The following is a 15003-nucleotide window of genomic DNA, read 5'->3' on the forward strand; positions in this document are numbered from 1 at the left end:
CTTATCCAATGCATAGTTCCATCGTACCCATTCTTGGGGTCCATCCAATCGCGAAACCTCCATTGCTGCGCATGCCCCCTTTGGTGTTAACATTCAGCGTTCCACCGCGCTCTACCATGCCACTTTTGCCGGGTGGGAGGGTGGTTCCTGACGTTACCGCGGCTTCCCTGGATCCAAGGAGACAAAGAGGAGGAGACCCCAGGGACGCCACCTTAAATACTCATTCCGACCTAGGTTTCAGTTTCCGAACGTCACTAGCCAACTAACCATCCCTGAATGAGCCCCTCCAACTACAGGCTCAGTTTCATGGCGCGACTAAGGGCACCCCCTCCTCTAGGTGAGGGGGGCACCTAGTCATAGTACACGCACAATGAAACACTCAGCCACTTTCACCTCAACATCCCACAACGCCCACTGGGCCCAAGAATGTTCAGAATCAATTATGTTGTCCAAGGTGTAGACTTTTATTCGCATAAAGCATATTAATCTACACAACCACTACAGGATTAAGTATTATTTGGATACATATTTATATATTCATAGCAACAAACTACCTTTGCAACATCCACATGTCAAAAGCCGTAATAAAATTAGGCATAACATTATATTGTATTTCAACTTTGTCATACACGTGTACTTACATTTTGGTGGCCGACTCGGCCGACTCAGTCAGCTGCGCACATTGTACCGGCAGGCCCCAAGGCGCAACAGCAATCATTGCATTACTTGAAATACAGGGCACTACCTAGCGCACCGTCCCAACGAGGTACCTGAACACAGGCATCCTCCCGAATTAGTCCACACAGTCCATACATTGCGGGATAGGTCAGTAGAGACAGGACCAACGGCAGGTCAGGCCCCTCCCTGTGCCTACCCTCTGCAGTAGAGTCCAGGACCACCTGCAGGTCAGTCCCCTCACCTCTTATCCAATGCATAGTTCCATCGTACCCCTTCTTGGGGTCCTTTCAATCGCTGAACCTCCATTGCTGCGCATGCCCCCTTTGGTGTTAACTGTCAGCGTTCCGCCACAGGGCAAGATGGTCACTGGCGCACTCGCCTTCCCCCCTCCACCAGGCGCTGACTGTTCTTAACAATAGCCCCCAGTACAGTGTGGATAAAGATCGCCAACCCTTTGGCCGACAAACGCACCCCATCTTCATGGAACAACTCTCTCAACCCTGGATGTAATAATTTGTGCCTAATAGTGCCCATGGATCCTTTTAGGAGCCACAAATTCATTTGATATACAGATCCCCCCTATTGACCGTTGGTGCTCGCCTCAAGAGGGCTAAGACACATGGCAAGATGTACCCATGAGAGTATAAAGGGTAGATTCACTTATGATAATATACCGCATGATGAGTGATCACTCCGCACCCGGTTACAAGCCTAACCCTATGGTACCTTATCACCACCTCTATAAGTGGCCTCATGAAAAAGCACTGCTCTGAAATTGTTCCAGGAAACTTAACCACCATTGTCACTGGTAAGAGTATTGGGACCGCACATACTGAAACACGTCAGAGACAAACAGCAGACGTTATTCCTGCCCGGGCACTCAGCCCTGCAGGTCATATTAAATCTGTAAGCAAGACTTCGCTGGCCAGCATTGATGATCGCGTTTTTAGAGTGGCAGACCATACACACCAGTCCTGTCCCCGCCCATGTGAACAGGAAGTTCAGTAAATTTAGCAAGAATGCCTGTTGAGTTTTGCCCTATTATGGTGCAAGGGGAAGGACTGTATGGCACCGCACAGGCCAGGCTCTAAGTACCCCCGAGTTCGATTGCCTAAACCATACAAACCAATTCCCACAGGGGGCACTAGATCCTTCCCAAGCATGCTGGTACTGATATCACGGTCATCCCGAAATCCTGTGTAGTTGCTGTCTTGAAAACATGTTGCCACCATGTTTGCGTGGTGCGCCTCCCGCGAATATATAAGGGAAGAGAATGACAAGCCATTAATGTTTGGTGTGCTTCCGCCTTCATTATACAAAATCAGATGCATTTATTTCCCCGTGACTGAGGAGGATAGCCCTTATGCTTGCACACAGCCAATATGATTGCACACCTACAATATACATACACCAACCCTCAGAAAATGTTGCTTAGATCAAGCTCTGAGACTCGAACCCTGAACTCCCATAAGCTAACTTGGCAGGTCTGGCTGTAATGCCACCTATCTTAATTGTGTCCCTGTAACCTCCAAAAGTTACTGGTTTGCAAAATATTTGTGACAGAGTTCAAGTCTCCAACGCCTATTGAGTAGTTATGCATTCTCCTGCATGCATTAGGTGTTCAGTACATGATTTATCATAATGCCCTAACTAATCACAGGCTATGACATCCAGGCTATGACATTATTTTAGCGTATACAACATATTAGAATTACGAGAACAAGCATTGACATTGAGCAACTGTGAGGAATTGCTATAAAAGAGAAACATGCCCCCCCCCTATTTTGAGGTTACTCAGTAAACAAAACATAATGGGAGTACAGTGGGTCCCTCCCACCTTAGGAGCCGGTGCCACGGCACCTGTTGCACTATTGAAGGCTACGTCCTGGGCACCACTTCCCCATAGCCTTCAATGCCACACTACTGAACGCCCTTAAATACTCATTCCCACCTAGGTTTCGGTTTCTGAAAGTCACTAGCCAACTAACCATCCCTGAACGAGCCCCTCCAACTACAGACTCGGTTTCATGGCGCGACTAAGGGCACCCCCCTCCTCTAGGTGAGGGGGGGCACCTAGTCATTAGGGGTGGTCCGAACTCGTGGAGATTCACTGTAATTTAACACCAGTAGCACGAGCAGTGCTGAAAAACATTGCCAATGGCACCAACCTATGTGCAGAAGAGCGTGGCTATTCAAGTTGATTTTGCTGCTGCTCGAGGAGAAAATCTACCCGTATCAGCAAATCTATCCGCGAAGCAGACAGCTTACTGTGCTCGCTCACAACCTATCGCCACTGCCTGTGTTAGAAAATGGCACATGGGGATGCCTAATCTTGCTTGCATTTCTGGAGCTTTGCGGGTAACAATTCCACCACACAGCAACTGGCTTAATTTAGCCGGAACTCTACGCTTACTTCCACCAATTCTGTGAAACATTACACCTACCCCTAATGGCCATCTTGTCTAGGGGGAAAATTGAAGTGAAAGACAGCACATATCAAACAATAGCGAGATCTGGGAGCACCCAAGAAGGATGTAAAATAGCTTTTACTTGAACAACGATAACGTAACTCAAGGCTCTTAATTCCAAAACTCCAAACTAGTTTTCAGAAGTGTTTGAGAATGGTTTCAGACAAGAAAAGAAGCTGCAAACACTCAAACAATGTTAGAATTAGAAGGACAAGGGGTTAGAGTTTGTGTTTAGAGACTGTTGAAGGCTTGATGGCTGAGGAGAGTAGGTGGTCAGAGACTGCTGCACATGACTCAGTACTATGAGCTGTTGGCTCAGAGTACATAAAGTTAGTACAATGTTACTGAGCATGACATAACTTTTGTGGAGTAGGTCTGAGACCAGGAAGACTTGATGCAAAGTATGGTAGCACACACCTGCAAAAGGCCACCTGCAGCACATTTTCAGGGTAGGGTGAGCACAAAATGGTCAAAGGCTGGAATACGTTAAGGAAGTTACACACAACAAGCTCTGTGGTCAAGGGGTTTGGATGTGGGCACCAGAGTGTGCTATGCCCCACCTCACCATCTTTAGTAGGCTCTTATGGTGCATGTAATAGCAATGAGTGTGGCCAAAGACCACATCATACGTCCAAGGCTGCTGCACACAAATGAAAGTCATGCATTGTAGGGTCTAAGGCTGTGAGAAGGTGGTGTAGGGCTTACCTGCAAGCCACACCTTGCCACCAGAACCTACACCACATGGTCAAAGTCTGTGAATAGTAGGCTGTGGAAGTTCATGGAGTGAAGCGATGGCATGGAAAACTCCACAAACTTCGTCCTTGGATACAGCATCAGTGATATCTGTGAGACCGGAGGGTCCGTGCTCGATCTGCCATATTGTAAAGTGACTGGGACGGGATCCTGCAGGCCGAGGGAGAGTTCCACTGATTGTTTGGGTGAAGAAGCTGGGACTGGGCCCGGGTCAGAGCTCTAGTTGACTCTGGGGTGGAAACTCTATCTGTAGGCTCATATCTCCAGGCCGCTGTGTCATAAAGCACCAGGGACATGGTCCTGCAGGCCCTAGACGGGTTCCTATGGCTGGGAGAACAAGCACTGTACCGGCTCCAAGTCAGCTCCAGCAGGCTAGGGCTGATGCCTCCATCCCTGGGCTAAATTCTCTGGGCTACCATTTCTCAAAGGGTCTCACAGGTCTGAGCAGGGCTCCTGTGCCTTCCCCGTCTAGGTAGCTTTGACTGGGCCCTGTCAGAGTTCCAGCAGGCCCTGGGGGTGGAGGAGAAGTGGGGAAGCCTTCAGGTTTAGAGTCCCTCCTTCCTGACTGACTGAAATATTTATTAAGCGCACTTATGCCGAGGCGTCTTGGCACTGCGTGGAGGATTTGGCTACTACAGAATGACTAGGCCGGTGTGAAAAGCCAGATCTTTAGTGCCTTTCTGAAGCGAATCTTGCTTGTTTCTAGGCGAAGCTTGGTGGGCGTGGTATTCCATAGCTTAGCTGCCTGGTGTGAGAAAGACTTACCACCCCAGCATGCTTTCTTTATTCTTGCGATGTTTTTTTTTTTTTTTTATTAAAAACTTTTATTGAGCAATAAAATAAGAGTTACAGAGATGGGCCTACAACCACACGGGCTGGCCGCTAGTAGCAACGCACAACATAAGTAGCGAACGATCATTCCCGTGGCCGGGCACAAGGAAGGAACCAATTATTGCTCGAAGCATAGGACAGGACATGACAATTTTTATAATAATCATAAAAACAACAAACTTTAAAACAAGGCGAATGCACAGTAATCAAGTCAGCCCAGGAGGCGGAGGGGAAAGCAACTAATCAGGAAGACAAAAGCAAAGCAATGAAACTCGGCATGGCCGGGGGGGGGCGGGGGGCCAGCGGGGAGGGCAGGAAAATCCTAAAACCATATGAAAAATTTCCGGGAACGTCAGCCTAGGGAGATAGGGTCACATCTGGCGCGTCAACCAGGGGAGGGGCACAAATATCTCCACGATATGCATTCCACTGACCCCAAATCTTCGTCCACGCCCTGGGTCTGCCCCTAGCCACATAGACGGTCTTCTCTCGGAACATGGACCAGTCCATGTTATCCTCCCACACCGAAACTTCGGGAGGTCTGGATGCGCCCCAAAGTTGCGCAATGTCCCGCTTCGCGACCATGTATCCCAAGGTCGCCCATCTGGTCTGGGCCACAGAATAGTCGGTGGGTTCCCACACGTTCAACAGGCATCGTCGGGCCTCAGGCCGCAGGGTAATACCAGTCACAACAGTCATCACCGCAAGCACATCAATCCAGTAGGCTGCTACCACCGGGCACTCCCAAAGAATATGCAGAAATGTGGCACTCATCCCACAACCACGCTTACATAAACCATCCGGGGAAAAACCCATCACAACCAGACGCGGACCAGTTACATACACCCGGTGGAGGATCTTAAGTTGAACCAAACGGAGACGGGCGGGGATGGCGACCTCTTTCGGAGAAGAGAGTGCCGACTGCCAATCCTCGTCATCCAAGTCCAATCCGTCACCAACCCAAACCTCCCGAAGTCGGACCAATAAGTCAGCGCGATTATTAATAAGTTTCTTGTAGATAAGGGAGATAGTGCTATCGGGCAGGTGTCCATCCAGTATACGATCCTCAAGGGGAGAGGACCGGGCAGAGTCACATCAGGAGTCAGAACTGAGGCCAGGGCATGCCGGACCTGCAAATACCGAAAAAACTCTCTATCACTCAAGTCATATTCTGCCTTAAGGGCCTGGAAAGACTTCACTCTACCCTGCACACAGACGTCACCCACTTTACTTATCCCAATCATATCCCAGCGGTCAAAGCCCTTAGTAGACCAGAGACACCCCAAACGTTCAGAAGCATAAAGCGGGGTCGCCATTGTCAGTCGGTTCTCCCATCCCAAACTCACATTCGCGGCGCGCCACACATTGACTGCGATCCTGGACGGGCCCACAAGATGGCGCCCGGCCGATCTGGAATAAAGCGCTCTATTAAAATCCCCTCCCGGCAGCTGGAGTCTATCCATCTCAAAGGCCGGATCTCGACCCGGGGAATACATTACGTGGTTAATGGCAGACAGCTGGGCAGCCCAATAATATCTCTTGATATCGGGGAGCGCCATGCCCCCGTCATACCAAGGGATAGTAAGTTTCGCAAGGGCGATACGTGGACGCCCGTCCCAGATCAGTTGCCTTTGAAGACTCTCGATCTCCCGGAAATAGGTAGCGGGAATGTCGTCATAAGAATTTTGAAGCGCGTATAGGAATCGCGGCAAAGACATCATTTTAAAAAGGGCAGCCCTGCCCAGAGGAGACAGGGGTAGCTTACGCCAACAGGCCACATCCAGTCGCAGTCTAAGAAGCGGGGGAAGGAGGTTACGCTCGAACCGGAGTGAGGAGTCCAGCGTGATAAAAATCCCCAAATATTTGAAGCCAGAGTGGACAACCTGGATAGGAAACCTGTCCGGTAATGGGGGCAAAACACCCGAGAGAACATATACACAGGACTTAGCCCAATTAATAACCAGACCCGAGTTAGCACCAAACGAAGTAAGAACGTCGAATAGGACATTTAAAGATTTACGCGGGGAAGTAAGGTACAGAAGAATGTCATCCTCGTAAAGCGAGACGCGGGCTTCAAAATCCGGTGACCAACGGATCCCTTTGAGTGAAGGTTCCCATCGCAGCCACGCAGCCAACGGTTCCAGAGCAAGCGCGAAAAGCAACGGAGACAGGGGGCACCCCTGACGGGTCCCCCTACCAAGACAGAAGGGGACAGAAACTCGACCGTTTACTACTACCTGTGCCAAGGGTTCGGCGTATAACAACTTCACCCAACCAATAAACTCAGGCCCAAAACCGAATTTCTCAAGAGCTGCCCAAAGATAGGGCCACTCTACCATGTCAAAGGCCATCGAGGCGTCCAGCGAAGCCAAAATGGCCGGCTCCGTCAGCAGCCCCGCCCTCGCAACAGCTCCGTGGAGACGGCGTAGATTGAGAGCCGTGTTGCGATGTGGGATAAATCCGGACTGATCCGGATGAACCAAGCCACTAATGACCGTCAAGAGGCGGGTTGCCAGGAGCTTAGCCAGGACCTTGGGTTCAACATTCAAAAGGGAAATGGGCCTGTAAGACGAACAAAGGTCCCGAGGTTTACCTTCTTTGGGAATAACAACTATCGTAGCCAAACGCTGATCATATGGGAGAATACCCCGTTCGCGGGATTCCAAAAACATGGCACGAAGATAGGGTGCCACCTTGTCAGGACGTAGCTTGTACAATTCAATTGGCAATCCATTCGGGCCCAAAGCCTTGCCCGAACGGAGTGAGCGAATGGCCGTCGCTATCTCGTCCGTAGTAAAAGGGGACTCCAAAGAGACTCGGTCTAAATCGGAGACACTGGGCAGAGCTATATCACGCAACAAAAGGCGAGAGTCATCAACATCCCGTTCAGACACAGGGGTATAAACCGCACGAAAATAATCCGCAAAACATTCAACTATTTCAACCGGGTCTGTCACTCCCACGCCACTCGAAGTCTGAATCACAGGCACCACACGATTCGCCCTCTCCGTCTTATCTAACCATGCCAGTAATTTACCCGCTTTGTCCCCCACATCATACAAACGACCCTGTTGCTCCCGAAACATCAGTTTAGCCGCATCTGTGACCAAAGACTTATAAGCAAATTGCTTCAGACCCAGGGCGTGGAGTTTATCAGATGTAACGTTCGATTCTAGGTCAGCCTCTATCTCAGCAATCTCCCTCTCAAGGTCTACCACCTCCCGATTCCTCGCCTTCTTGGATTCGGCAATAAGGGCGAGGGCCTGCCCGCGAATCACTGTCTTAAAGGCCTCCCACAGGGATACAGCAAAGGAGACGGAACCCTCGTTGTCCAAAAAATAATTGTCCAAAGACTTAATCAAGAGATTGCGGGTCTCGGGGGAGGTGAGGTACCATGGGTTGATAGGAGCCACCCGGCCCGCCGCCTCCACCCCCACCTCAAAACAAAGCCAGAGCGGGGAATGATCGGAGATGCCCCGGGGAAGGTGCCTAATCTCACGAACCGCTGGCGACTGCGCCGCAGGCATCAGGAAATAATCCAGTCTAGACAGACTCCCATGGGCCCCAGAGTGGAAAGTGTATTGAAGCTGAGTAGGATGCATAAGTCTCCAACAATCCACCAAGCCGAACGTATCCAGAAACCCACCCAGCCACTGTTGGGACAAAGGGGTGTCCCTAGGGGGGTGACGATCATGTAGACCGGAGAGCACAGAATTAAAGTCACCTGCTATGAAGAGAGTACTATCAGGGAGGTTCAACAACACACGGCCCAAATCGGAAAAGGTAGAGGTCTGTAGACCGGGGGGCACATAAACGGCAAACAAGGAAAGGGTTCGACCCTCATAGCGACCCACGAGGACGGCGTATCGCCCCCGATCATCAAGGATCACATCATCAATAGCTAGGGGGAGGGAAGCCCGAACAAGGATACCCACCCCCCTGGAACCCGTGGTAAACCCCGAATGTGCGGCGAGGCGATAGCCCCACCTATTCATTGCACGACATGTATTGCCTACCAAGTGAGTCTCCTGCAGAAAAACAATATCTGGAGACAAACGTCGTATACATCGCAACACCACACCCCGTTTAATACGATCCCCCAGACCATTAACATTCCACGAAATAAACCTCAACCTGCTACCCCCCATCCCATAAAGTAACGCCGCAACCCCCCTCCAATGAGCATGACATCAAAAACATCATTAGCAAGATAGAATCGCCTTGAGAACACAACACACAAACATCAAACTTCCCATCCACCCACCCCCCAACAATCAAGAAAACACCCCCCACCCTGCACCCCTGCAAGAAGCTAAAAAGCCACCCCAACATGCAGTGTGCCTGTCGCCCAAGAACCCCCATTCTACAAAAAGACCCCGGAGGAGGAAAGGCTCTGACCCACCCGCCACCCCAACAAGAAAAATAACAAAGATATCACTCAGACAGCAGAGGCACTTGGGCATAGAATCCCAGAAGAAGTTACTTGACACGAGGACCCGGGCAGAAACAAACAGTTCAGCTCTCTACACCACCCTCAGCACCACCCGGGTGGGCGGCGGACTCAGCCGCAGGAGGTCTGTCCGGCAGGGAGTCCAGCCAGTCATTCACAGAATCAGGCCGATCAAAGAAAAAGGTTCGTTCATTGTACTCAACTCGCAGCCTGGTCGGAAAAAGCATAGCGTAGCGCAGTCCCATGTCCCGGAGACGCTTCTTGACTCCACGGAATCCCATACGCTGTTTCTGCACCAGTTGAGAAAAGTCCGGATAAAAGTTCACCGTGGCATTCTCAAAGGCCACCGGGCCCTTCACACGTGATGCCTGCAGGATAGCGTCCCGATCCCTATAGTGGAAGAGTTTCGCAACAATAGGCCTCGGCGGGGCGCCAGGCTTACCCTGGCCTCCCGGAACACGATGGGCACGCTCCACTGCGAAGAACTTACTCAGCCCAGACGGAGAGAGGTAGTTATGGATCAGGTCCTCAACCAGGAGATCAACAGAGTGCGGTTCTGGATTCTCCGGAACGCCGACCACACGCACATTACAGCGACGTGCCCTGTTCTCAAAGTCCTCCAAGCGCCGGGTCATGAAATCGTTCACCCTACGGAGATTGCCAATCTCTGTCTGTATCTCCGAGACGTCTGCTGTGAGGCTGGATGACTTGAGATCCAATGACTTCACCTTCTCATTGGTTTTAGATAGGTCGGCCCGAATCAAGTTCACATCAATGGCCACGGTGTCGATTTTGTGGGCCAAAGCTTCATATTGTTGACCTATCGTTTCCTTTATGCCAGAAATGGCGCCCATGATGTCCTGCAAGGACGGTTCCGTTGATGCGTCCACGATGTGATCAACCGCACTTGGGCCAGGCAGGGCGGCTCCGGGGGACCCCTTCGCATGGGTGTAACGGTCCATAACGTTAGACTGGACCGGGCCCCCACGCAGGGGCGTCTTGGTCTTTCGTGTCTCTCGGTTCCCTCTGCCCGCCATGTCGGAAACCGCGCCACCAGGAGACTCACTCGACCCGATGGAAATGGCCACAGGAAAGTAGGGAGTCGGGACCAGAAGGCCGCTGCAAGGGTACCACTAGGAGAGGACCAGCTTGAAAGGAGAATAAGCTAGCCAAAGGCCCGACAGCCGTACCGTGTGCCGGACCCAGCCCAGGCCAGACTCCCCTGCCAGATGTCTCAGTCTGAGGCAGAATCGAAACCGAAACTTAAGAGGGGGACCCACAAGTCCAATCCCCCTGCCGTTGTTGTTCAACTCCGAGTCGGCCAGAGAACCTCACCCAGTCCCGGGCACACCCCAAGGGCGGACCCCGAAAGTTCAAATCGCCATATCTTCGGCGCCCCGGGTCCAAATCAAATTCCAAAAATCACAGGAAGATCAGCCCAGCGTCCTCTACATAAATCCTCGTGAAGAATCAGGATATGTTCAGGATATCATGCCGGGAGTGGCGGGGGTCCGGAGAGCGATGTGCTCACGCGGCCATCACGGATGCCCGCCAAGCTCCTCCTCCTATTCTTGCGATGTTGATCAGGCCCAACCCGCCAGATCTTACTGTGCGGGTTGGAACATAGCGAGGAAAGAGAGTTATCATGTCCTCGGCCCCTCCTCCAATTATGGTTTTCTGAACTAGACAGAGGGCCTTGAACTGTACTCTTTGACGAACTGGGAGCCAGTGGAGTTGGCGTATGCCCTTCGATGTAGGGTGGCACTTCGGAAGATCCAGCAATACTCTTGCCGCGGCATTTTGCAGTAAGTGGAGTTTGGAAAGCTGCCTTTCACCCATTCCCAGGTACATAGCGTTGCAGTAGTCGATGCGAGAAAGAATTAGAGCTCCGACAACCGTTTTCCTTAGTGTGGGCGGTATGAAAGGCAGTATTTTTCTAAGGATTTTAATAGTAAAGAAGCAGGCTGATGTAACTTGGTTGACTTGTGAGGTGAGTGTAAGATCATTATCGATCCAAAACCCTAAGTTCCCGACTTTTTGTGCTGACACAGGACAGATGCCAGCTTCTGGAGGCCACCACAGTTGACTGCAGATGGAGGGTTTATGTCCGAATTCAATCACCTCAGTTTTTTCAGTGTTTAGCTTTAGGAAGGTCTTGTTCATCCAGCTCTTTACTTAGGAGGCAGTTTTGGAACTGCTACGCGGTGACTTCTACAGTCTGAGTAAGTGACACCATTAGTTGTGTGTCATCAGCGTAAGACACCAGTTGCAGGCCATGCGCTTTTATTAGTTTGGCTAGTGGAGTCACATATAGGTTATAAAGGTTAGGGGAAAGTGCTGAGCCCTGTGGGACTCCACACAGGAGAGAAAACTCTTCTGACTGAAAACCATCCCAGTAGATTTGGTGGATTCTGGTGTCTAAAAAGGATTTGAATAGGGTTAGGACAGTGTCTCTGATACCTACTGATTTTAGCCTGTCTAATAGGACCCCATGATTGACGGTATCAAACGCTGCCGTCAGATCCAGTAGAACTAGGACAGCTCTGCCTCCCTTGTCCATGGTCCTGCGGGCTTCCTCTGTGGATATTATTAGAGCTGTTTCAGTGGAGTGACATGATCTGAAGCCATGTTGGGTGTTGTCGAAAATATTATTGAGGTCAACGAACTCCATTAGTTCCTGGTTTAGGGCTTTTTCTAATATTTTGGTAGGTAGGGGAAGACAGGATATGGGGCGGTAATTTTTGGTTTCCAGTGGATCTCGGGAGTCCTTCTTCCTCAGTTCACTGTGTCACTTGGAGCCCAGGACCAGATCCCACAGGCCCTGGGATGCCTCTGCTTCCTACCCAGATTCAGAAGCTCTGACCATGCCATGAGTGAGAGCTCCAGCTGGCCCAAGAGTGGATGCCACTGCACAGTGCACAGGAGAGGGTCCTGCAACCCTAGGAAGGTCTCCCCTACCTGTCGGGGTTTAGAAGCTCTGACCTTACTCCAGATCAGAACTCCAGCGAGCTCTCTGAAGGAAGCTCCCAGCCCTTGGCTACATTTTCTGGCTCACCATATCACTTGGAGCCCAGGATGGGGCCCTATATGCTTGGGCAGAACTTTCCTGCCTGGCACGGTTAAAAAGCTTTGACCGGGCCCTGGGTCAAAGATCTGACAGGCCCTGGAGTGGAAGACCCTGACCCTGGGCTCCCCTCTATGTTCCGCCTTGTCTCTTGGAGCCAGGGACTGGGTCTGGCAGGCCCTGGAATGCCTCCGCTGCTTGTGCAGGTTCAAAAGTTGTGATCAAGCCCCATATATATATATGTATATATATATATGGGGAGAGGATGTGGTCCGTCGGCTAGACTTCAGACTTTGGTGCTGGAAACCAAGGTTCGAGCCTCGGGGTAGTGTCCATGTCCTGTGATTCTGGGCAAATCGCTTAATCTCCCCGTGCCTGAATGTTTTAACGGTGCTCATGTAAAGCGCTCCAATACCTTTGGGTCGAATTTGCACTATATAAAATCTGCAACAAAAATATATATGTATAGGTGCTTAAGCTGACCCGGGAGAGTTCGTGATGCCTTACAGCATCTGTGATTCCTTACAATTGTTGAAAAATGCGAGATATTGGGACAAAAAGTGACACCACACACACTTTTCATCCTCTGGCTAAAGAGGTCAGAATACCCCTTTAAAAATAGTGGAGAGACTTCTTACAATCATGTCTACTCCCGAGGTACTCTGGATTTATGCCTTGTGCATTTGACTCCCGCCTCATGTGTAATGACCACCTTACGCTGGTAGTCATGGCTGCTGCATTTTCTGTTGTCCATAATTGACAAACCTCGAGCTCACATGGCTCCAAACTATTAACAAAGCACAACCTGTTCTTTTTTTGTTACACACACACAAATGCTAAATATAAAATTCCTTCCTTAAGTCCTCTTAATGTTATGCAAACAAAGCACATCCTTGTGCTCAACCTCCAGATGTTTTTCACTATAATCATGAAGCCATACTTATTGTCTTTGTCAAATGCTTGCTCATTTTTGCAGCATTTATTGATACCAGAAATAAGCATGTTTATACAGAGCGAGTTATTTGTTGGAATTAGACATTTCCCTCTAGTTATGACTTTCACATTCCACTCTGGTCAAAAACGTTGTGCCAATATTAGGACAAAAACATTTTCCTTGTGGATCAAAATAATAAAAAGGTTAAGGGAGAACATAATTTGGAAGCTATCTTGTGTGAGTCCTAGAGTTGTTTAATACATTGGCAAATGTAAAATTTAAAGTTGCAGGATTGTGTTTTATATTGATCGGAAGTTCTATATAAATAGAGAAATCGTCAGGTGCGTGATAACCACATTCGCCGCAGAACGTGGGTGTGCTCATAAGCAGTTGGCAATTCCACAACTCGTGTTGCCTTGGGGTATCTACGACTTATGAACTGAGTAAAGGAAAGAGAACTTTAGTTTATTTGTGTTGGATCTGAAATCACACTGCAGCTCCTGTTTGTAAATAGACTGGAAGGCAATCACAATTTCCTGCCCAAAAATATGAGCTTGAAGGCGACTACGCCCCACCTGAAGGATTAAATGGTGGCTGAGCCTCCTGGGCTTGTGAGCAGTTTTCTCAGTGTGACTCTCTGTTTTCGTTTCCCAGGATCTCGGTGCCAGAGTCCTGGGCCAAGTTCTCAGATGACAACATCCTCCGATCCCAGAGTGAGCGCGCTGCCTCCGCCAAACTCCGCGAGGACGCGGAGACTATGCTCAATGTGACTTCCAATGAGATGTGGAGTCAGTTCAATGCTGTCAATGTCGCCTTCACCAACCGCATCTCGGAGACAGCAGATGCCAAGAACAAGCTGCAGGTTCATCTCGCCAAGGTGGGCTTGAGTGATCAAGTTTATATGTGTGGGGTGTGTGCACGAGAGCAGAAGAGATGCTACTTGGCAGATATGGTGAAACGTGACTACATGCCACCAATGGGATATTGTTTACAGTTCTGGGATTTCCTTTTACGAACCATTGTCACCTGAAATGTTATCTCTGTTTGTTCATTAAACGTGAATCAAGATTTCAAATCCCATAGGATGTTAAATGGATACAGACATGGGTATAGGACCATAGTGTATCACTCTCAGTGAATTATCTGGTCCCTTGCTTCCAGATCGTTCAAGATGGACATTGGAATTTGCAACCCATAACCCATTCTCTTCCCCTCCACTTTACCTCACTGCCATCCTACTGCTTTTTACTCATGTCTTGGGGAAATTATCTTAGATTCGCAACATCTCTGATTCCGTTTTGGCGTTCAGGAAACGTATTTAAAGAACACGAATGACATCGCAACAGAAAACAATAGCTTCTGCTGCTAGTTGAGAGTGCCACCTAGTAAAAGTACTAAACCAACCTGCAAATGGAGTTAGGGGAATTACACAGGATCTTACAACTTCAAAAAAAGGCATGAGTCCATTGCCTGAGGTCTTCACAGGTAGAGCAAAAACGAAACAGGAGAAACACGGTTAAATCTCTTGCAGTTACAAAGATATCATATGCCAAAAAATGAATATTGCATACCATAACAGAGTTAGTGTGAGGCATCTCATTCCATAGACAGGGTATTCTTGGTTTCACATTTAAAATGCCATTATACAGTTCCTGACAAGGATTTGCTTTGACAAAAAAGGTTGTTGTGTAGGCTTAAATTACTGTAAAGTAGTTAAAACCTACACAACGTGTGTCCCCTCTCTCTAGCAATTATGAATGCAGAACAGCCATATTGTCCTGCTTCTCCAAAAGGAGGCAGTCAGCAGCAGCCTTTTAGGGGGGTC

General features: G+C 49.5%; 1 protein-coding gene across 1 annotated transcript in view; it reads left to right on the plus strand.

Moving 5' to 3' along the window:
* The window catches only part of TEKT3 (tektin 3), a 130397-nt gene that overhangs the window by 102012 nt on the left and 13382 nt on the right, over positions 1-15003 (plus strand). The window contains exon 6 of the mRNA XM_078650860.1: positions 13833-14055. Coding sequence (XP_078506986.1) covers positions 13833-14055 — 223 coding nt within the window. The remainder of the gene's footprint in view (positions 1-13832; positions 14056-15003) is intronic.

The sequence above is a fragment of the Lissotriton helveticus genome, chromosome 7 (genome assembly GCF_964261635.1).
Source record: "Lissotriton helveticus chromosome 7, aLisHel1.1, whole genome shotgun sequence".
Taxonomy (NCBI): Eukaryota; Metazoa; Chordata; class Amphibia; order Caudata; family Salamandridae; genus Lissotriton; species Lissotriton helveticus.